This window comes from Guyanagaster necrorhizus, assembly GCF_019112545.1.
Source record: "Guyanagaster necrorhizus MCA 3950 unplaced genomic scaffold BT62scaffold_12, whole genome shotgun sequence".
Classification (NCBI taxonomy): Eukaryota; Fungi; Basidiomycota; class Agaricomycetes; order Agaricales; family Physalacriaceae; genus Guyanagaster; species Guyanagaster necrorhizus.
In genome coordinates, this window is record NW_025064891.1 from 1048831 (window position 1) to 1068871 (window position 20041).

Consider the following 20041-nt stretch of genomic DNA (forward strand, 5'->3'; position numbering starts at 1 on the left):
TACAAATCCGACAGTTCCCATCTGCTCAGTGACGGAGTTAGGAATTCGCACGGACCGAGGCACGTGTGCCGAGCTTGCCGGTCCAATTAGTTCAGTCCGAATGCCCCTAAGTCAAAACAGGTTTTATTCGTTGTCTCAGTCAGACTGACTCTACGTTGTAGTCGATGGAAAAAAATGAAAGAGGAATCTCAGAGAAATGAACCAGATGAGAAAAATTGGTGTCAATCACTGTATGCGCATCCAGGTCTGCGTCCAATGGCATATGCGTTTGTGGTTCTTCCGATGGCGCAATACGGCTCGTGACCCACCCCTCCTCGTGTACGGCTGCAAATCCATTTGAATGCGGTCGGGCTAAACGAATCAGCGCTCAGCTCCATACATCATCATGCACTTCGTCAGCACAGAGTAATCGAAGAGCGAATCAATCACGCGGCACGAATAGACTGTTATCTGTGTTATCTTAGTCAGAGTTACGACGTCGTTCGACATCGACGGTATACTGAATTTCGGCCGCATCTGAGAAAACGAGCACAAGATCACCGAGGCTGTGGAGAGTGCGCTAGAGCAGAGCGATACGTCGCATCATCTGGTCGGTGAAACAATCGATGGACCGGATATACATCGTTATGGAGAGCAACAGGTAGTACAACGAGCCGACCGGGACAAAGATGTTCCCCCCTCCCCTGGTTAAACGAAGACCACGGTATGCTTTGTAGAATTACGGACGCGGAGAAGCCAAAGGTTCGATAGGTTGGGTATTTTAAGGGTACGCCGAGGTTACTGTCCATATACCGCCAAAAAGGGGAAAATGCTGCAACCTGGAAGACTAAAATGGCCATCAGCGACCACGTAGCGCAGGAACTCAGCTTGAATTTGAAGCGGCCGAGAATGAGAAAAGCAGCAAGAAGGGCAGGTTTCTCTGTCGTTCGTTGTCAATTCAAAGTCCCAAGGTTACTACAACTGTTTATATATGAGTGTCAGAATGAAGCACATGAATTGTACTGTCCAAAGAGAGGTACTCAGAAATTCGTCGAAGAAGCCATCAGACAAACTCTAACAAGTTGAAATCTGGCAGCCCTGCAGCCTACAGGCGACAGAGAGAACCAACTGACCCTAAAAATATGCAGAGATATATTACTGACGTGTTCGAGAAGGCTTGCAACATAGCGATGGACGGACCTAAATGGAAGCAGGGATGGAAGCAAGGGCCGACGGCGAACGATGATCATTAGTCAGCGAAGGAGCGCTTTACCAAGCAGAGCCAAAATCGGTACACCGCTTGCACAGCCACATACCGCCGCCACCTCCGCGAAAGTTCCAGTGTTAGTCCTTATTAAGAACCACCATGACATCGACACCGACACCGACGGTCCCCTTCTTCAAGAAGAAAGGCAAGGCTCGACCGACGACTGGGCGTAGACGTTCTGCATCTCCTGTTGCGCGTGCAGAAGCGTCGTCGTCATCGAAATCCCAAGTAGTATTACCAAGCAAAAAGGCGGCATCAAACCTTCTTAGTGCAGGCACGAAGCGCAAAATATCAGACAGAGACGATGACTTGGATGCACCAGAAAGAGAAGGTCCTGATGTCAAGTGGTCGTCGTCGGGCTCTCATGTCAATGCTGCGCTGGACATTATAGCTGGAGATGAACTCGAGGAGCAAGAGGAGAAGAGGCGGATAAAGGAAAAGGCGGCTGCTGGGAGCGACGACGAGATACCAGATGACGGACAGTATCGGGGACAAAGTGCGTACAAGAGCCACCTGAAGAAGAACAAAGAGGTACCCAAAGCCATGAGGGTTGGACCGCAACGCAGCACAAACACGATCCGGACGGTCACAATCGTGGATTATCAGCCGGACGTATGCAAGGATTACAAAGGTACGTTTCCAAAAACAGTTTGCTCTGTCTTGCACAATGCTAACGTCAGTGGACAGAAACTGGTTACTGTGGTTTCGGTGATACTTGCAAGTTTCTCCACGATCGCGGAACCTGTAAGTCTCCAAGGTCGTAATTATGAACTGACTTGACACGTTTTTTGGTTTTTTTTTTCTCAGATCTCGCTGGCTGGCAGCTGGACCAATTAGCTGAAAATCCTAAAAAGAAAGTTGAGGACGACTCCTCTGGATCCGATTCGGATGATGAAGATATCCCTTTTGCCTGCTTAATTTGCCGGAAACATTATACAGATCCTATAGTTACTCGTTGCGGACACTACTTCTGTTCGGCCTGTGCGATCAAACGTTTCGCAAAGACTCCCAAGTGTGCCGCATGCGGTGCGCCTACAGGTGGAATGTTTAACCGAGCAGATAAGGTCATAGCGAAGATGAACAAGAAAAGGCAGGAGAAGGGGGATCAATCTGACGGCGAGAATGATGAAGGAGAAGGTGTTGAAATTGAGGGACTAGGTGACGAGAGCGGGAGTGACAAGAAAGGTCATGATGGATCTAATAGTGATTCCGACGAGGACTCCGATGAGGATTGAGATCCCCCCCCCTACTAGCCGAGGAAGCGGGGTATGTAACTGTGTTGGAAATAACACGACTTAGCATTCATGTTCACGAACTTTACTCACTTGCATTTTAGATTTCATCAGTTCACCAAATCAAATTGTGTTCCCGTGTTCAAGACCAGAGAATCACGGCGCGTCACAACGTTAACCGTCTCCGACCTACCCTTCTCGCCTCGTACAAGGTTTCATTTGGTTTCATTGTCCAGGTTCTCGAGGGACCAGCGAATCCCAGGGCGGTGACGACCATTGACCAGTAATCATTGAATCCCTATTGTCGGGAAGATATACCTCTGGGACTGACATCGGCCATCTCCTCGCCCTGATCCACGGAAACTTACTTTTCTTCTACTGCCAACGTTAACAGGCGGCAGACTGTGCTACCAAAATTTAGTCCTTGTGTAGATCATTTGATTTTGTGCGTGCCTAGAAAAAGCCGTGGCCCTGTCTTTCCGTAGGAAGGATCTCATCGAATGGCACCAAGGTGTTGCGGGCGCCTAAGTCCCTATATTTTCGTTATAGCTCCATGTGTGTTCTTAAGGCGCGTCAATGCGTCAACACGAATTGCGGCTATACGTCGACTTTTCTTGCGTGCACCTGTTGACAGATTGACCAGTGAAGTGAGTTCTGCCCCCCAACCCTGGCAGTGGACCGACTGTATCGACAAAATTGTGAACGTGTTTGATGCGATCGGAGGAGAAGCCAAACCAAAATCGGCACCGTACTAAGAGGTAAATTGTAGAATGACAACGCTCTCCCTCGAAGCCATACATCATTGATCATACGCCAAGGGAGCATACACGGGGATCAGTGTGGAATGCAAATGTGGATGTCCTACACGTTTTCGGATCTGACTCCACTGAAACCTTGTATAATGTATTTGTGATTTCAATGACGGAAAGCAAATGCGATATATGACAACAATTTCCAACTCCGCGATAGTTTCTAAAAGATACGTGTAAGTAAAAGGAGTAAGTACGATATAGTAAGTAAGGACGAGAGACAGAGTCGAGTTCGCAGAAATCGACACGATGCAAGAAAAAATAATACAACAAGATGAAGCCTAGATCATAATCATTCATCATGAAGTGACAGACTCGTCGCAGCCATTGTCTCTGTGTCTTTTCAAAGAGTCGGGTCTGTGAAGGGTCGATGAGACGCGGAAACTTTATAGAGAGGCTAATCACCACACATACCGACTGAAATCCTTGTGGCAGTTGGGACAGACTGGCCGGGCATGGGAATCAAGATGCTGTCCAACGTGGTGCCTCTTCCTGTCATGGGACCGGGAGAAAGACTTTTTGCAAATCTGGCAGACAAAACGTTCGGGAGCCACGATCCCCGCGGCAGCGGCGGGAGTCCGATGCGGTACATGAGGGGAGAGGTTGGGGCTGTGGTGAGCGTGACGATAGTGAGCGAGCGAGTTGGAGCCGGAACGGGACCGACTGGGGTTGGCAGGGGCGCGAGACTGGTAGTGGGCGTGTCGCGAGTAAGGGGTGCTGGAATAGACGCTGTCGGGGCTCCGGGGGTGTGTGGGGCTCCCGGGTTGGGAGTAGTGGGCCATTTCAGAGGGCGTCGGAATAAACTGTGAGGATGGGGGGAGCGACTGCTGAGAGTAGTTGTAGTTGGTCGCGCCGTCGTATTCTTGCGACATGTACCCGCCCGTTGTGGGGGAATAGGACGCATCACGCGCATAGCGATGTCCGGACATTACCCCGGATGACATATACGGCTCCTGGCTATCTAGAAAGGGATTGGCTTCGGGGGATGGACGAGGGAAGGAGCAACATACCCAGGGGGACGGAGGACGAGGCAGAATACTGGCCAACGCCGTTCTGGTGGTCGTAGTAGGAGCCGTGGATGGAGTAGGCGGGATTGCTGTCGACGTTGACGTCGTGGTCAGTGGAGGAATAGTCGCTGAGGGTGTAGCGGGTGTCTGAAGAGTGAGTACGCGGTTGGCTGTACATTTTTGCGACGATGACGACAAGTGCAAGTGAGTGGCGGAGGCGTGAAGGTACTTAAGCGTGGACGGTCGATCCCACACACCGAGGTTTAATAGGCCGGAGGGAGGCAAGGGTTATTTCCGCTTTGGGATTCTGTGTCGAATTAGAGTTACCAAATAATTGGTTGATACCTATGGTACCGAACGGAGACGATGAATTTCGGATACGTGCATCCGTGGTAGTCAAGTACCCGGAACTTACCAGGACACCCTAAATGAAAAAAGAAGGTGGTTAGTGAACGACATGTCTGTTAGAGAGAGAATATCGCCTGAAATCTGGCATAAGATAATACACAAGGGTTATACTTCATTATCCGTAGCTACAGAGTGTCCTCGACGACCCCATATGGAATCACTGAACGCGCTATTTCGGAACTGTGCCTTGTTAATTCGAATAACGTGTCACTTGATAGCCGATATAGTAGTTCCCGTACGCTGTCGATTTATAACACAGATAAAGGTCTACCCTACCTGTTGTCATTTACCTTGGCAGTACGATGCAAATGACGGCTGTGGGAACAGGCACCGAGGAAGCGGCTCAGTACCCCATTCCCATAATAGACAAATGAGGGTCCTTAACCCGCTCGCCGATGCATAGATGGCCGAATGATGGCCTGCGGTGGATACAAAGACATATAAAATGAGAAGGATCTGAGTTGAAAATGTGTACGAACCCTGGCAGAATACAGTGCTTCACAGCTCGAGACTCCCGATTATCGTGGAAGATTATGTATGTCGAGGCGAAATGAGACTAAACACGCGCCGTAAGAGCATGGTGGTCCACCAAAATAACCAGCATCTGAGAAGACAAGAAGGTGAGGCCAGACGTCTTCCGCAGATGCGAGATTCGATGTCACATAGACCAAGATTCATAGAGCAGCCTTGCTCGGATGCAGTGCAGATATTTTCGAGTCCTTAGAAGACGAGTGACGACAATCCGGCACAAGGGTAGGTACAATCGCGTGGATCCGGCCTCCATGTTGTTCCTGCCCACAAAAAAACAACGTTTCGCGGATGAAATACTATAAAAATGATGGAGAATCCTGTTGTCACGACTCGAGGATTCACAGCAAGGGCGAGAATTAATTACACCCGAAAGATCTGTTTCCTACAAATTGAACCGTGAAAGCAGAACATTACCTCATCGAAGCACAAAAAGGTGAGAAAGGCATTGAGAATGCAGTCTGGTTCTCCTTCAGAGCAAGTCCAAGGGCCATCATACATAACGCAGTTCAACGAGGTTGCCGATTGCACCCGAAAAAATCGCGATCATTTCTCCGTCGCTTCAAAGATCGAAGCACTCCAGGAAATGGCAGGTAGCAGGATAGAATTCCACCTCCTTCCCCCCCCCTCCCCTCCCCAACAGCCTCGGCCGGCAACGCCTGAAAAAAGTACCCAGTTCAGTACTACTTGCGTCCAGCAATGAGGCGCGCGAAACTTGTTCCCAGACACCAATATACCGAATACGTCGAAACAAAAAAAGGCGAAACGAATTTGAAGCCATGCCAAGGCATCCCTTGGAGATTCGACCCATTCTTTGATTTTTCTGCGAACAACGGTCAATTGCAACGCCGTCCTAGCACCGGTCGGTCAGGGTGGGCAAGTTCGAAGAGAAGGGGGAGGCTGCTGGCAAGCATGAGCAAATACCGCAGTCATCTCATCGACTACCGCATTTGGAGAAAAGTCATTTTCATTTCATGGCACCCTTTGACCTGGATGCGTGCGTAGAACAGCTGTTGCGAAAGCAGCCCCTGCACGAGGCGCTGCTGAGAGAAATATGTGAGAAAACAAAGGAGGTCCTGATGCGGGAATCCAATGTAGTCCATGTCAGTGCACCCGTAACTGTAGTGGGAGATATCCATGGGTGAGTTATTGCATTGTCTTTCCCCGATTGCGACCTTTGATCGGTTATGCAAGTCAGTTCTATGATCTTGTAGAAATATTCCGGATAGGTGGATATGCACCCAACACAAACTATCTTTTCCTCGGTATGTCTTGCTTTGCATACTCGCTCGCGTCGCCGTTCACATTTCTTCCAGGGGACTACGTCGACCGGGGCCTCTTCAGCGTTGAAACAATATCTCTATTGACATGCTTGAAGTTACGGTACCCCGATCGAGTTCAGCTCATAAGAGGAAACCACGAATCACGCGCTGTCACTCAGGTCGGTGGCCTTGTTGACTTTCCTAAGCGCCCTTCTCACAGCGGTCTCCCAGACGTATGGATTCTACGCAGAATGCATCCGGAAGTATGGCAATTCGCACGTCTGGACATACTTCACAGACATGTTCGACTTTCTGACACTCTCCGTGGTCATTGACGACCGGATATTCTGTGTACACGGCGGTGAGAAACCTCCCATCATTCATTATCCTTTGCACATGGGCACCAAGGGCTAATTCTGTTCTTCCAGGTCTATCGCCCTCCATACATTCAATAGATCAAATTAAGGTCTATGACCGTTTTCGAGGTGCGCGGCTAGCCTTCGGCACCTAATCCGTGCTCTGACGCTTCGCAATAGAGATACCCCATGAAGGTCCTATGGCAGACCTCGTCTGGTCAGATCCCGATCCTGAGAAAGAGGATTTCGCCATCTCTCCAAGGTGCGTAACATGCTTCCGTTTCCGACTCAATTCCTTAATCAAGGGCCGCTAGAGGGGCTGGATACACATTTGGATCCGGCGTTGTCCACAAGTTTCTTGAGATCAACAACATGTCTCATATCCTCCGCGCCCACCAACTATGCATGGAGGGCTATTCCTCTCTGTTCGATAAGCATCTGTCGACGGTATGGTCTGCGCCTAATTACTGCTACCGATGCGGGAATTCCGCAAGTATATTGGAAGTCGGGCCGGGGGGATCCATGTATTTTAACGTGTTCGAAGCCGCACCCGAGAACGAAAGAGACGGGCCGAGTCAGCAGGCAGCTCAGAATGCAGGTGGTAAAGTACGTGAATCCCATCCTCATGTCTGTCTGTCGTTCCGGAAACTGATTTTATTTTTATGACACCCAAGCCTCCGGAATATTTCTTGTAAACGCTCAGCACCCACGCGGTATCATACATTGCGCTTTTCTGTAATCTTCGGATCTGACGATACGAGTTGTACGTACCACTCACTACTCGGGGTCGGGGAATGGGATCTTACGAATATAACACTATAATTTCTCCCCCGACGTTGATTGCCCAAGTCTCATTGCGGAGTCATACGGAATAAAGACGAAAATAGATGATGGCAGGATGAACGGGCTTTTGGCATGCCAAGATAGACTATGACAGTTACCGACTACCACTTGAGGACCAGAACGCCTGCAATAGAGCGAGACCCTTGGGGGAACACAATAGCCATCGGCGAGACCATAACCTCATCGTTAACGCGAACATCCCAAACCAAAAACAAGCCATGATTCGCCGTCCCCATCGGAGCCATAAGAGCAACAGCAAGGTCTTTGCTAGATCTCGCTTACGGCGACGCCCATAGTGCAAGGTTGCGGATGTCCCCGTCACAGATACTGGATAGCCGAAGAAAGGGTTAAACATGGATGTCGGTGAAAGAGATGATGGATCGGGTATAGAAGACAGGTCATATTTCGGAGTAGGCGCTGCCTGAGATGTAGAAGGGAATATTTGTCTTCCTTGTAAAGAATCACAGATAGTCGACAAGGGCTCCAGGACTCCACCATAATCTATTAACACGGTTTAGCACGTGGATGGGACACAAGTTAACCACATGAAATGCCTTGTGGTAAAGCCGACGGTGTGAAGTAGCTGATTAGCTCTTCCTGCTTAGGGAAGAAGACTCGAGAAAGTGCACTGGCCGGGAGAAGGCGTCTGTGTAGGTTGTCAGATGAACCATACTGAAGGCGTAAACTTTGTTTGCTACATACTTTGCTATGCTCCAGATGCCCGAGTGTGTCCATGAGAAGTTTATCATGAAAACTGCAATCGATGTTAATCACCGAGTCCGTAAGAACGATTCGGTTGCGGTACCTGCTGACAGCATTCCTGGAAACCGTGGTATGACGTCGGATAACAACCAAGAAACAAGGTCAAAGCTCTATACATGAGTTGATAAATAACTTTTGCGTCACCGGAGGTTCGAAATACTCACGATGCTTTGCATGGAAAGACCCTTGAGGTCAAGAAGTAGGACGTACTGTAGAGCAGGACGCCCTTCTACTTCGTTTCTGTTGACTTCCCTCAAGTGACATCGAAGACACTCTAGTGCGCGATAGACGACTCCTTTGTAGTCGTCCGAGCCGTAGTTGAACGGCGCGACTTTGAGGACGATGATTGGTCTTCCCAAAGGATCTGTGATATCGTCCGGAAGGAAATGAACGCTGGCAGCAATTCGCGTCGATATCTCTGGATCCGGTGGCCACACATGGCCCAACCGCCACACAAGGTTTTTGCGAACTGCTTCTAGCGCGAAGGATTTCGTATAGTTGTTTCTCTAGTAAGTTGTAAGTTCCGGTTGTATTTATTTCCGGAAAGTATCTGCATTCTCACTCTGAATAGATGAAAGATAGAAACTAGGAGTGAATCAGCATTTTTATCGCAATGCGCGGAATCAGCTTGACTGACAGGTATCGTTTAGCCATTCCTTTGCCCAATTAGTTTCCAAGTCGCTTAGGTGGAGTTCATCGGATACAGAAGGTAGTATATCGTTGATCAGCGTCTGTTGTAGCGCGCGGACATCACGTAAATTGGCGTGGTACTGTTCCAGGAGCTTGTCGCAGTTGACCTTGAGTAGAGCATACGTATCCATGACATTTCCAAGCAGACCTCAGCAACGGCGGTAGCGAAAGGGGAGCCAACTGTCAGCGACGGCGACAGCAGAGCAGTCGAATTCCTGGGGTCAAGTTTGACTACAGGGTTGTTGCGACAGTTTGCATGTGATTGAGATGACGTAATCCTGGGCCCTTTTCAATGTCGACGCCCAACTTGGACGCGTTCGTTTTTTGGTTCGAACACAATGGTGGATACATTGACAACGAGCGCGTGGGATTCCATGTATTTCCGCCCGCTGAAGGGGGGCGTGGAGCCATAGCGCTACAAGATATTCCGGTTTGGAGTACCAGTTTCCAAAAACAATTTCTGGCTCAAATTTTTTTCTATGCAGGAGGGGCATACTTTATTCACCATACCAAGATCACTAGTAATATCAACACGAACATCACTTCTGCCTGAACGTTTTGGACCAGATGAATGGAAAAATAGACAGTTGAACCAAGGTTGGGCTGGATTAATTCTCTGTATGATGTGGGAAGCTACCCAAGGCAAGTGGGCACCCTATCTCGGTTCGTCCTCATTCATGATGCTTTTTAAAAAAATCTGAAAGAATGTGTTACTAGACACCCTGCCCACTGAATTTGATACTCCCATGTTTTGGACTGAATCGGACTTGAATGCATTGAAGGGGACTTCAGTGGTAGGTCTGTCTGGTCATTCGTTTCCAATTCGCCTCTCTGACTATGCCCGTTAAGACAAACTGGGAAAAGCAGATGCTGAACAAGACTATGCGGGGAAGGTGCTGCCTGCCATCCAAGTTAGTACTGGCTCTTTGGGAACAATCGATTATTAATAATATCTCTCAGAGTCGACCCGATTTATTCCAACCAGAGTTAATTCCTGTGCACTATTCCTTATATCAGTATCATGTTATGGGCAGCCGAATTCTGTCAAGGAGCTTCAATGTCGAGAAATGGGAAGATGAGGTTGGGGATGACGAGCCCGCTGCGCAAAACAGCTGCATGGACGTTGACGACCCGGCTCCGCTAGTGTCGGCTAACAGTGATTCACCGGAAAGGGCACATGGGGAGGAGGTGGCGGAGGAGGACGAAGAAGAAGAGGGAGAAGACGCGTCTGATATCTCCATGGTTCCTGTAGCTGATCTCTTGAATGCGAGATACGAAGCAGAGAACGTAAGTTCCTTCATCGATTATTCTGTCACGAATTTACGCAAATTACAGGCCAAATTATTTTATGAAGAAAATGAACTGAAAATGGTTGCCACGAAGCGCATAATGAAGGGAGAACAGATCGTGGGTTTTTCGTAGAGTCCCCAGAATTCGGGTTCTTGACGTGTGTGTATGTCAGTGGAACACATATGGCGATTTGCCAAACGCGGAATTACTTCGTCGCTATGGTCATGTAGACTTAGTCCCTTTATCGACAGGGGAACAGGGCAATCCGGGCGACATCGTCGAAGTTGGAGCGGACCTGGTAGTGGACGTCGTGTCGAAGCGATACGATCATTCATCCGTTGTCGCGGACGAACGAATAGAATGGTGGTTGGAAGAGGGCGGTGATGAGTAAGTTCACGTTCACACACCTTTTCGGTTGTTCACGCTTCTGAATTCTTCGACTCGGACAGTATAGTCGTTATAGAGGCAGACCTTGAGATACCGCCGGCTTTGATCTCATTGATCAAGCTCTTGTCGTTCTCTTCGGACGAGTGGCGAAAGGTGCGGGGAAAGGGCAAACCGCCTAAACCCAAATTAGACTCTGCTACGGTAGACATCATCAAAGATGTGCTGGTCCGACGATTACAGCAATACCCCACAAGTCTGCAGGTAATTTGTCGCATGTGATCTAACGGGATGCCATCCTGTTTCAAATAATATCCTTAATCCTGATAATTTGTGTTCAATAGGATGACGAGATGGCTCTTTCGGGGGAGCTTTCGCTGAATCTACGAAACGCGACCATGGTCAGGTTGGGAGAGAAGAGAATCCTACATGGCGCCCTGCAGGCGATGCAAGAGGTCCACTTCGAGAACCCGAAGAGAAAACGAGACGCGATGGTGTCAAGCGCAAAGACGAATAAGAAGGCTCGACAGCAATAGCGGAACGCCGTGACCTACAGGTTCAATCAATTCATTGGATCGAACATAAACTATTGCTCCATATATTCGCTCACACCCATAACGAACGAATAATATTTTCCTTTTGGCTTACATGTACATTTTCGACTTCTGGCGGTACATATTTAGGGTGATTAATTGATTACGAAATGAAGCGACCTGAGGTGAAGTACTAAGAACAGGAGAAGCGGTACGTGGTTCGATAAGTTCATTAACTGGCTGTATAACGAGTTCCTAGCTCCTGATTGGTGTCCACATCCGATTGGTTCTCCTCCTGGTGCCAATCAAAAACTAGGCTGAGGCAGTATCTCTCTATCTGTGTCCCTGCGCCACCTAATTGGTCCTTAATTGCACCGGGGGCCGGCAAGTCGTGTCCTTATTCGCTGCTCCCATCTATTTGTGGCAAATCCTCCTCTCGACTTGCGATGTATTAAAACATAGCGGTACTTTTAGAGCACATCAGAACCTCTGAACTTAATAACAACTCGATCCGCCTTACCGAGACTTGGAGCTGCAGAGCTTGGAAGGCCTAATTGCTGGTTGCGACATGATGAAGTACAGTCATGGAAGACAATCGCATCATTCATCACGTTCCCAAACAACTTTTAGCCGACGTATCTTTCGATGAATATTATATGTTTACACCATACATCTTCCGAGATCCGGCATTTTCACGTAAAACATGGAATCCGTCAATTGACATGAGACATGACACGTCGGAAAACGCAAGTGTCAGTATGCCTTGAAAATCACTGCGAAGGTCCTCACGCCCACTCACACTGTACTAACCGTCGACCTGTAAGGTTGCACTGACCCTTGCCCGATGTCACGTCAATTTTTTAAAGTACAAATTGCAAGTTTTCAATTATTGCAACTGCTCTGTTAATAATTGACTACTCTCCGTTGAAATTGACGCAAGCCACGGTAGTTGCAGAAGAAAACTGTAACGTACTTAGAAAGTCCGCGTCTGCCAAATACACGTACAGGTGACTGGAGGAAATTTCAACTTGCCAAATAATGAGGCCGATGCACGGAGCTGGAGCCGGGGATATCGTCCTAGAACATTAATACTATTAAAGAGCAACAGCAGTATACAGGCGCTTGACTATATTTTCACTTCAGCTGCGATCCTTAGAAGCGGGCGTCGCGCAGAGATGTAATAGGACATATTCCAAGGGTGCATGAGTTGGACGGTCTGCGGAGATTGAGCAAGGGAAGTTCCAAGAATCCAAAGTGAGTAGCGGCGACCCCAATACGCTCTAGTCTGACCGGGAACGTCAAACATGTTTGGGAATCATATCGGGTTTAGTGTACGGACGTCGCTTCTCAGCATATTGTCCAACTGCATTCCGTTATGATCGGGGTTATCATGCAACGTATATATGTTTCCCGACATTTCAAACGTTACTTGCAGCTCTGCTGAGTAGCAAGCGCATGACAGGCCTTCAAAGCTTCATATCCGTTATGTATCTAGGGACCTCAAGGAGTAATCACAAAAATATAGCTTACTCATACATCACTCAAAGTACTTATATAAAAATTCGACGTAGTATATTGTGGATTGCCCGAGTCACCGACGAAGTGGAATTTTGATGCAAAATGAAACGAAGCAGTAAACTTGGAAGCGTTGTCAACTCCGAGATAATAGGGATCAACGTATCTTTGTGTTTTCCAACTCAGAGGTAGTGGTAGAGAAAGAGAGGGTTGGGAGAGGAGGTAGATCCAGATCCGACGGTTGAATCTCCAAGTTGCCGAGCGCTGGCCGAGTATATAAACTGATAGCCGAGATCATAATGATCGTGTTTTCTACTTTGGCTACTAACGTGAAGCGCGCCAAATGTACGCGACGGCTACAGCTTGCGATTCTTTTTTTTAAATTTAAATTTTCTTTTCCTTATACTTATCATCCAGAATCGAGACGCTGACCAATTCTTCCAATTTCTTCGACGTAAATGAATGTAGAATGCATTTCGTTGCCCGGATGAGCTTCTCTCAGCTCCTCTTGGATATCTCAGGCAAGAGATTAGCCCCATATCGGATTGAAGACCTCCATTCAGCGCTGGAATCGCTACCATAATGGAATAACTGCTGTATCCTGTCCCAAATTATATTTATTCTTGACAAATAAAGTGACCGTTGCGGAGTACTGACCTGTGATCATGTCCCTTTAAGCAAACACTCCGGAATCGTCGCTGTAGAAAATGGGAATGACAAAAACGGCGAAGAGAAGTAGATCTGGAGTTCCGTCGTATCCACACACGGACCATTGTCCCTTTCTTTTCCTTCAAGTTCGATCTATCTCCCTGCAGCCAGAGGTACTTTCGGCAATTATTGTGCAGACCGAGGCCCCGCGGTTTGCAGGGAAGATGAAGGGTGAAACTCTTGAATGTCTAGATCGTCCTGTTTGTCCTGAGACATGGACGTAACCTACTACTTATCAGCGTCACAGGGAGTGGCGGAGAACTCTGCATCCCGCGAACCTCAGTCCTGACCTTCTCCGCCACGTAGGAATGAATCAAGGTTCGCGGTAGCATTTCGAACCTAGATTCTGTTCATTACCCCCGAGGCTTGTCTGAAATTTGTTGATGTTCGAGGCGCGGGAGAAAATTTGTTCCAGCAAGGGACTTGTAGGCGATAGTTGGGCTGAATTGTGTTACGAAAACTGATTTCTGTTGGCAAAACATGATGATAAACGTGCTAGCAGGGAAGGAGCAGTGGCCGCCTCGTTGTCCGAGTTGTCCATTTTGGTTCCCATGAAAATCATCTGATAGGTCAAAGTGCCCGCGTAATCCCCTGGAAAATGGGGATGGAATGCAAGGTCAGTTGAGAAACATCCCATAGAAACCTTACAAGTGCAACTGTATTTTGAACTTGACCGAATTTCATTTCTGAACATCTGATAGTAGGACAAGTGTAAGTACAACCACCGATCAGGGACCACCGTCGATGTAAAGATTGCAAATAAAAGAAAAAAAAACCAGATTGGCACGTAGAATCTTATGGTACAACGAAATCGATCATACATACGGCAGAGTCGTGTGATTCGACGGTCTCGTTTGGCTCAACAGTAGGCTGAACGAGAAGCTGAGCGAACGTATCTCTTATCGTGTACGAGACCTCCTCATCCAGTAACCGCTCAAAGTCCTCTTCGTTGACCTCGGTCGTGATCGGGTGCTTCCATGTGAGATACATCCCCGTATCCGTCATTTGTAGACATGTCACCTCCGGAAGTGCGGACATCACTCCAAAAATCGGAGCTCTGCAAATAACTAGAGGCTTCTCCAAGTCCCAGTGAACAACGAACAATCCAGTGTCGGTTACCACAGCGACTCGCTCATTTTCAAATGCTAGATACCTCGAGATGCGTGACCTTGACCCTAGCTCGATGTCAAGGGTGATGTTTTGGAGCTCTACTTCTCCTGTAATGAGCCGCTCGAAGTAAGGTATAATGAGCAGGCGGGAAGAGGAGAGGAGGACCGTGAGGTGCCGACCGCAAGCCGACACATGCACTGCAGTGAAGGTGTCGGCGATATGGACTACCTGGGGTGGAAGCGTGCTTTCCGCCGGCCGACTGACAACGTCATGGTGAAGCAATGCGGACCCGGCAACGGGATGGGCCTGTTTGGCGATAGCATAGATCTTATTGGCATAGTTCAATTGGTAGGAGGGGATTTTGAGAATACTTTTACCCGTTTCGCGGGAGAAGACAACGACATTGGGCCAGCCACAAAGGAAGAGGTGGCGTTCTGATATGTCGACATAGTGCAAATGAGTAAGGGAATCCGGAGGGTTGACAATAATGCTTTGGAGAAGCTTGCCGCCGGGAATGTCGTATACGAAAAAGTTGGTTTCTGTGGCGGCGAACAGTGTGGGATAGACAAATCGAAACGCATAGGTGATGGTGGGTGTTACGATGAGGCTCCAAGGTACGAAATGCCCTTTGGGGTACGAGTTGTGATGTTCTGTCGCAGCCTCAGTAGACGCTGCCAGCTGAGTTTGGTCCGGGGGCGAAGTCGATGGTGGCATAATAGTCTGGTTCTGACCTTCAACCAGACGCCAAACCTCCTTCCGTCGACCTGCTCGATTGAAGATCAGAAACCCGTTGTCGTATTCACAATGAGCGTGTGGTACGACATGCGACGATGGCAAAGACCATAGTATACGATTGGTAGCAATATCCGCTACAGCAAGTCCACCGTTGCGGTATGTGGTCATGATGATTCCGGCCCGCTCGTCAACCTTTAGGCGGTGGACGTCCTGCCTGTGCAGGGATGCGTATGCAAGTCTTCTCGCAGATGATGGCGATTTCCCTTTCCACGCAAACTTGATACCGATCTGACGCCTGCAGAAGGACTTCCAACCATCCACGCCCTGTAACGACCTGGGAGTATATTTTGCTCGCAGATCCGCCGGCTGGGTACCATCTGAGGATATCAGGCCGTGAACCACTGCAGCATTTCGGAATACTGTGGATTCATTGGCATCTACCAAGAGCTTTGTGCTCCGAGATACGGCCACAAACGAGGCCAACGAACTGAGCTGGAGGTATGCCAAAATTTCAAGGATTATTTCTACGGGCAACGACTCGTAGAAGATCATGCTGTATGCGCGACAGGCGCGTTCAAGTACGATGGATCAAGATATTGAAGACGTGCAGCTATATTCCAAAAAATTAATACTCTACAGAGCAACAAGTGGAACACAACGCACCAAAATCAAGCCGAGACTAGATGGTGATGGTGATGAAATGGGCTTGGGTGGCAGTGCATGTGAAATACCTTGACCTCTTGACCTTCATCATCCACGACGACGACGTTATCACCAGCTTCAATGGACTCGCCAACTAACCATGGTACGGCGTCTCCACCCAACGATGCGCACCCGACGGCCACTGAGCAGCTACCACTTGCCACTGAGGCTGCTGCACAGTTGACACCATCAATGAGAGACGCGCCTGTGAACCCCCAGGTCGTCGAGCTCCGGGCTATGTTTCCTGACTTTGATGACACTGTTCTGTACGTTGCGAAAATATTCTTTTATTCCTCTTGCTTATGGGCACACAGGCAGTCAGTATTGGACTCTGTCTACGGTGATCAAGGTCGCGCAATAGACGCGTTGCTCGGTATGAGCGATCCCGAATACAAGGATGAACCTCGATCTGTCGAGCGTGTCATGGTGCGTTTTAAGGTATCTTATTGCGAAGACTGAAGATCATGACAGCTAATTTACAGACCCAAACTGAACTAGATGAACAATTGGCTCGCAGACTCTTACTTGAGGACCAGCAGCAGCAACAAGCTGCGTGGCAGTCGCAGCAACCCCAATGGCAACAGCCTATTCCCGTGCGACGTCAGTCGCAGCCCGTTCCCGAGAAAGACACTATGGCTGAGCTGGGGGAACAGTTCAATAAGTTTGCCGAATGTACGTCCTCGTCATTGGCTTGCTGCGGAGATGCTAACTGCGCATGTAGCTGGAAAGAAGACTCTTGGAAGTTTGTTCTCTAAGGTTAAGGCTAAGATATCGGAGATGGATCAATCGCGGTAGCTATATGTTGTGCTGGATAAATTCGTGCTGATATCTGATTCTTCATCAGGCAGAATAACAATGCAGCATCCTCATCGGCTTCTCAGCAGTCTTGGACTGCAGGTGGGAATGCCTATTCGTACGATGACAGCCACGGATCTGGACAGCAAGCATCATACTACGATCCTAACCCTCCTCCGATTAATGACACTAACAAGCCCGCTTCTCCTTCGCCTGTACCTGCCCAAGTTAGAGGCTACGACTTGACACCAAGTCCGAAAGAGGGTTAGCATCGCCACAGCATTTCCATGACATCGATCTGATTTGTGCTTATGCACAGAAACAGTTCCTAGACCCCCTTCCGCTGGTCAGGGTATGCCTATCGATGGAGGTATGTTGTTGTAACCATTCTACTCTGTATGACAATTCTGATAGTATCATAGGGAAACTGGGTCTTCTGCCTAAGCGGCCCGTCTCTCTGTTTCGAACTTCAACTCCGCCAGTAGACGGTCAGCTTGGACCTCCTACAAAGATAGAGTCAGATAACGACCATGACCTTGAATACGTCGAGAATCCTTTCGAGGATGGAAGGAAATAATTATAACGGGGAGCGGTGGACGTCATATGTGTTTAAGTATTCTTTTGACTTTGTTACGTTGTATATCATGATCTCAGTATATTCACGATTAAAGGATTGGAAGCAGCAGCGAATTATTATGCATTGGATATATCGGTATCTAGTTCCGTCGAAAATCAATGTACAAAGGGTGAGACTATGGCTTCCGCAGCAGCTGCAGGTGCTGCGAAATCATTGGCAGCACTGACCATAAGCAGACCGGCTGGGGAAGGGCTTAGCAATAATGAGAGTGGAGGCAGTGTTGTTTCACGTACTAATCAAACCAAAAAGCCCCATGATACTGCCAAAAACCTCGACAACCAAGATTTTGACGAATAGATTGGGGTCCGCGGCATCTGATAGTGCAGCGGTAGACCCGGTAATTCCTACACAGATACCGCAAAGAAGGTTACATGCGCCGACCGTCAGGCCGCCCCAGAAGAGAGCAAAACCTGTGAGGAATAAGTTAATGACACAGCCAGAGGTGAAGGGTTGTACCGGTGTAGTAGTTGTCTCGCGTATACAGAACTGAGTCTGCAACTGAGGTGATTTTAGCTGAGTATACAATTCCAATGATCTAGAGCAGGATTTGAATGAGGGAACACGATGCTTGCACGTAGTTACGTACGACGCCGTATATCGCGACGACTTCGCAGAATATGATGCTGGGAGCTGGTTAAGCTATTGAAGAACTAGTCAAGCAATGGTACGGCACACCTAATGAGGTTCTTTGTGCTGATACGAGGCGCCCTGACACCTCCACCGAGGATAGATGCACCAGTGACGAATATACCCCTACGCCTCGATGAGCAACAAACAACGATCAAGGAGAGTTACACGCACCATCCTGCACCCAATACGCTCAAGCCTATATCAAGGCCAATGCCAGTCGCTGCCCAGGCATAGGGACTTGTTTCCTCCAAAAATCGACCAACGTTGAATGCCTCTCCCGAGCCTGTAGTTGTGCCATCAGTCGTTTGTCCAGCATTTTCCAGACAAGTCGCACCAGTAAGTAGAATATACAGAGCAATTACAAGAACAAGAAACGAGGGTAGACCGTAAGAAAAGTACCCCATGATGAATGAAGGGTGGAACGTCGAAATCAGCGGTCTCGTCATTGTGCTGTGTTTGGATCTAAGGCTGTTGCTACTCTTCCATGTACCACTTGCTCAAAGGATTTCATGAATATCTGACGCGGTAAGCAGCAATGACTGGGCCTGGATGACTGACGTTCGACTAATTGCATCTTGAAGAAAAGAAGAATTCTCAGTGATCATCATCGGTCTGGACGGTGCGGGAAAAACCGTAAGTTTCTATTCCATGACGGCAACACTGCGATGCCCAAAATTCCTGAAGACACTATTGGAGCAAATTAAGACACTGTATACCGATACTCCTGGTCTATCTCCTGACAAAATCGCGCCTACCGTCGGACAGAACAGTGAGCGCGACCGTTTTAAGGCAACTTCGTTAAACTTATCACGGTTAGCCGGGAAAATCGCGTTACCGTCAACTATCTTACAGTTCTGGGACCTTGGCGGTCAACGTGGTATCAGAAATATATGGCCAAAATATTACGACGATTGTCATGCTGTAGCCTATGTCATTGATGCAGATGACCGGGAGCGGTTGAGCGAGGGCTGGGAAGTCTTCGGTATGTTCATAAAGTGCGTGTCATCTGAACTTCCCGTTTGAATATGTGCAAGCGATCTAGATGCCGTCCTTTCCGCGCCCCAAATTCTTGGATTGCCTCTGCTCCTCCTTGCGAATAAGCAAGATTCCCCGCATAGTTTGTCTGTCGAAGAGATACGACATGACTATGAAGATTGGTATCAGAGAAAGGTGGAGAATGCGCGCCGGAGCGTTAGATATGGAGAAGGCGATGAGATGTCCGCACGAAGAGAACGTATTGCAAGTCTAGAAGTCATGGGTATCTCCGCTATTCAAGGGCAAGTGTCTTTGCCTTTCATCCTCTTTTGGGGCTTTCATAACTTGATATCAGAACCGGCGTAAGGAATGCTGTCGACTGGCTCTTTTTGCGGGTGCAAAACAGTCGAAGGTACGCCGGGGTTAAGCGTAGCAGCGTGTTTTACTCATGTCATTCTGCTAGGGAACCGCCGAAGGGTTCCAATAATGCCGGATCATGAGCACTTGAGGTTAATAGCTCTGCAACCGAGGTGGAGTTGGGCAGTTCAGGTATCCCATGTGATTCATCCCCACAAACACGAGACAAATTTTAGCTACTTATCATGTTTCGAAACCCAGGTCCTGGGGTCCGAGTTTCAATAAGCTCCTTTTTTGCCGAAAGTAGAGAGTAGAGCATGAGGAACAAGAATATCTCCGGACGATATGCCAGATCAGCGCACGGCACCAGTCGCAACATTCTGCATTTCTCTTTCCTCGCTTATACGGGACCGCCCGGTTTTGTCAAGGCATTCCCCCCGAAGTTCTAGGGATGATGTTGACCATGTTGCTAGACAGATCAGGCACTGTTTTATCCGGGTAAAGCACATCTCACCGTGTTAGATACT

General features: G+C 48.5%; 9 protein-coding genes across 9 annotated transcripts; 5 read left to right on the forward strand and 4 right to left on the reverse strand.

Annotated features, from left to right (window-relative positions):
* Window positions 1–1345: 1345 nt before the first annotated feature.
* Window positions 1346–2481, forward strand: BT62DRAFT_919823 (uncharacterized protein; the record flags this gene model as incomplete). The annotated part of the gene is made up of 3 exons (XM_043184182.1): window positions 1346–1877; window positions 1934–1990; window positions 2054–2481. The coding sequence occupies 3 exons, from the start codon at window positions 1346–1348 to the stop codon at window positions 2479–2481; spliced, it is 1017 nt and encodes a 338-aa protein (XP_043040055.1).
* Window positions 2482–3272: 791 nt separating this feature from the next.
* On the reverse strand, window positions 3273–4288 carry BT62DRAFT_126278 (uncharacterized protein). The gene has a single exon (XM_043179778.1). It carries the CDS (start codon window positions 4229–4231, stop codon window positions 3689–3691), a length of 543 nt encoding a protein of 180 aa, XP_043040056.1. The 5' UTR covers window positions 4232–4288; the 3' UTR covers window positions 3273–3688.
* Window positions 4289–6204: 1916 nt separating this feature from the next.
* On the forward strand, window positions 6205–7514 carry BT62DRAFT_894398 (Metallo-dependent phosphatase; the record flags this gene model as incomplete). The annotated part of the gene is made up of 7 exons (XM_043183175.1): window positions 6205–6371; window positions 6425–6495; window positions 6547–6671; window positions 6724–6853; window positions 6921–6977; window positions 7029–7110; window positions 7163–7514. The coding sequence occupies 7 exons, from the start codon at window positions 6205–6207 to the stop codon at window positions 7512–7514; spliced, it is 984 nt and encodes a 327-aa protein (XP_043040057.1).
* Window positions 7515–7553: 39 nt separating this feature from the next.
* BT62DRAFT_931993 (CRAL/TRIO domain-containing protein) lies at window positions 7554–9385 on the reverse strand. The gene is made up of 7 exons (XM_043186256.1): window positions 9091–9385; window positions 9016–9038; window positions 8618–8959; window positions 8497–8563; window positions 8394–8445; window positions 8246–8337; window positions 7554–8192 (listed from the first exon to the last, which is right to left on the reverse strand). Exons 1-7 carry the CDS (start codon window positions 9272–9274, stop codon window positions 7786–7788), a joined length of 1167 nt encoding a protein of 388 aa, XP_043040058.1. The 5' UTR covers window positions 9275–9385; the 3' UTR covers window positions 7554–7785.
* Window positions 9162–11353, forward strand: BT62DRAFT_1022307 (SET domain-containing protein; the record flags this gene model as incomplete). Its single annotated transcript, XM_043178273.1, has 9 exons — window positions 9162–9573; window positions 9629–9806; window positions 9861–9941; window positions 9993–10054; window positions 10104–10430; window positions 10479–10550; window positions 10606–10820; window positions 10883–11081; window positions 11162–11353. The coding sequence occupies exons 1-9, from the start codon at window positions 9436–9438 to the stop codon at window positions 11351–11353; spliced, it is 1464 nt and encodes a 487-aa protein (XP_043040059.1). The 5' UTR covers window positions 9162–9435.
* A 2885-nt stretch (window positions 11354–14238) lies between these two features.
* On the reverse strand, window positions 14239–16120 carry BT62DRAFT_1076116 (uncharacterized protein). Its single transcript, XM_043179181.1, has 2 exons — window positions 16082–16120; window positions 14239–16028 (listed from the first exon to the last, which is right to left on the reverse strand). Exon 2 carries the CDS (start codon window positions 15968–15970, stop codon window positions 14369–14371), a length of 1602 nt encoding a protein of 533 aa, XP_043040060.1. The 5' UTR covers window positions 15971–16028; window positions 16082–16120; the 3' UTR covers window positions 14239–14368.
* Window positions 16086–17666, forward strand: BT62DRAFT_931999 (uncharacterized protein). Its single transcript, XM_043186257.1, has 7 exons — window positions 16086–16386; window positions 16435–16546; window positions 16603–16792; window positions 16842–16911; window positions 16965–17179; window positions 17235–17285; window positions 17338–17666. Exons 1-7 carry the CDS (start codon window positions 16202–16204, stop codon window positions 17490–17492), a joined length of 978 nt encoding a protein of 325 aa, XP_043040061.1. The 5' UTR covers window positions 16086–16201; the 3' UTR covers window positions 17493–17666.
* On the reverse strand, window positions 17587–18763 carry BT62DRAFT_932000 (uncharacterized protein). The gene is made up of 7 exons (XM_043186259.1): window positions 18517–18763; window positions 18354–18465; window positions 18228–18305; window positions 18139–18175; window positions 18009–18087; window positions 17786–17962; window positions 17587–17733 (listed from the first exon to the last, which is right to left on the reverse strand). The coding sequence occupies exons 1-7, from the start codon at window positions 18626–18628 to the stop codon at window positions 17648–17650; spliced, it is 681 nt and encodes a 226-aa protein (XP_043040062.1). The 5' UTR covers window positions 18629–18763; the 3' UTR covers window positions 17587–17647.
* On the forward strand, window positions 18511–19758 carry BT62DRAFT_126938 (P-loop containing nucleoside triphosphate hydrolase protein). Its single transcript, XM_043179782.1, has 7 exons — window positions 18511–18707; window positions 18764–18815; window positions 18867–18951; window positions 19000–19164; window positions 19225–19459; window positions 19513–19569; window positions 19621–19758. The coding sequence occupies exons 1-7, from the start codon at window positions 18667–18669 to the stop codon at window positions 19655–19657; spliced, it is 672 nt and encodes a 223-aa protein (XP_043040063.1). The 5' UTR covers window positions 18511–18666; the 3' UTR covers window positions 19658–19758.
* The last annotated feature ends 283 nt before the right edge of the window (window positions 19759–20041 follow it).

Coding starts and splice junctions, on each gene's coding strand:
- BT62DRAFT_931993 (XM_043186256.1), bottom strand. CDS start 9,274: ATGGATACGTATGCTCTACTCAAGGTCAACTGCGACAAGCTCCTGGAA. Junction 9,039..9,090: donor GGAATGGCTAAACGATACCT/GTCAGTCAAGCT, acceptor ATTCACTCCTAG/TTTCTATCTTTCATCTATTC. Junction 8,193..8,245: donor ACCGTCGGCTTTACCACAAG/GCATTTCATGTG, acceptor CCGTGTTAATAG/ATTATGGTGGAGTCCTGGAG.
- BT62DRAFT_1076116 (XM_043179181.1), bottom strand. CDS start 15,970: ATGATCTTCTACGAGTCGTTGCCCGTAGAAATAATCCTTGAAATTTTG.
- BT62DRAFT_126278 (XM_043179778.1), bottom strand. CDS start 4,231: ATGTCATCCGGGGTAATGTCCGGACATCGCTATGCGCGTGATGCGTCC.
- BT62DRAFT_126938 (XM_043179782.1), top strand. CDS start 18,667: ATGTACCACTTGCTCAAAGGATTTCATGAATATCTGACGCG. Junction 18,816..18,866: donor TGGACGGTGCGGGAAAAACC/GTAAGTTTCTAT, acceptor AAATTCCTGAAG/ACACTATTGGAGCAAATTAA. Junction 18,952..18,999: donor GCCTACCGTCGGACAGAACA/GTGAGCGCGACC, acceptor TATCACGGTTAG/CCGGGAAAATCGCGTTACCG.
- BT62DRAFT_932000 (XM_043186259.1), bottom strand. CDS start 18,628: ATGACGAGACCGCTGATTTCGACGTTCCACCCTTCATTCATCATGGGG. Junction 18,466..18,516: donor TCTGTATATTCTACTTACTG/GTGCGACTTGTC, acceptor GCACAACTACAG/GCTCGGGAGAGGCATTCAAC. Junction 18,176..18,227: donor AGCACAAAGAACCTCATTAG/GTGTGCCGTACC, acceptor ACCAGCTCCCAG/CATCATATTCTGCGAAGTCG.
- BT62DRAFT_931999 (XM_043186257.1), top strand. CDS start 16,202: ATGGACTCGCCAACTAACCATGGTACGGCGTCTCCACCCAACGATGCG. Junction 16,387..16,434: donor GACTTTGATGACACTGTTCT/GTACGTTGCGAA, acceptor ATGGGCACACAG/GCAGTCAGTATTGGACTCTG. Junction 17,286..17,337: donor GGGTATGCCTATCGATGGAG/GTATGTTGTTGT, acceptor ATAGTATCATAG/GGAAACTGGGTCTTCTGCCT.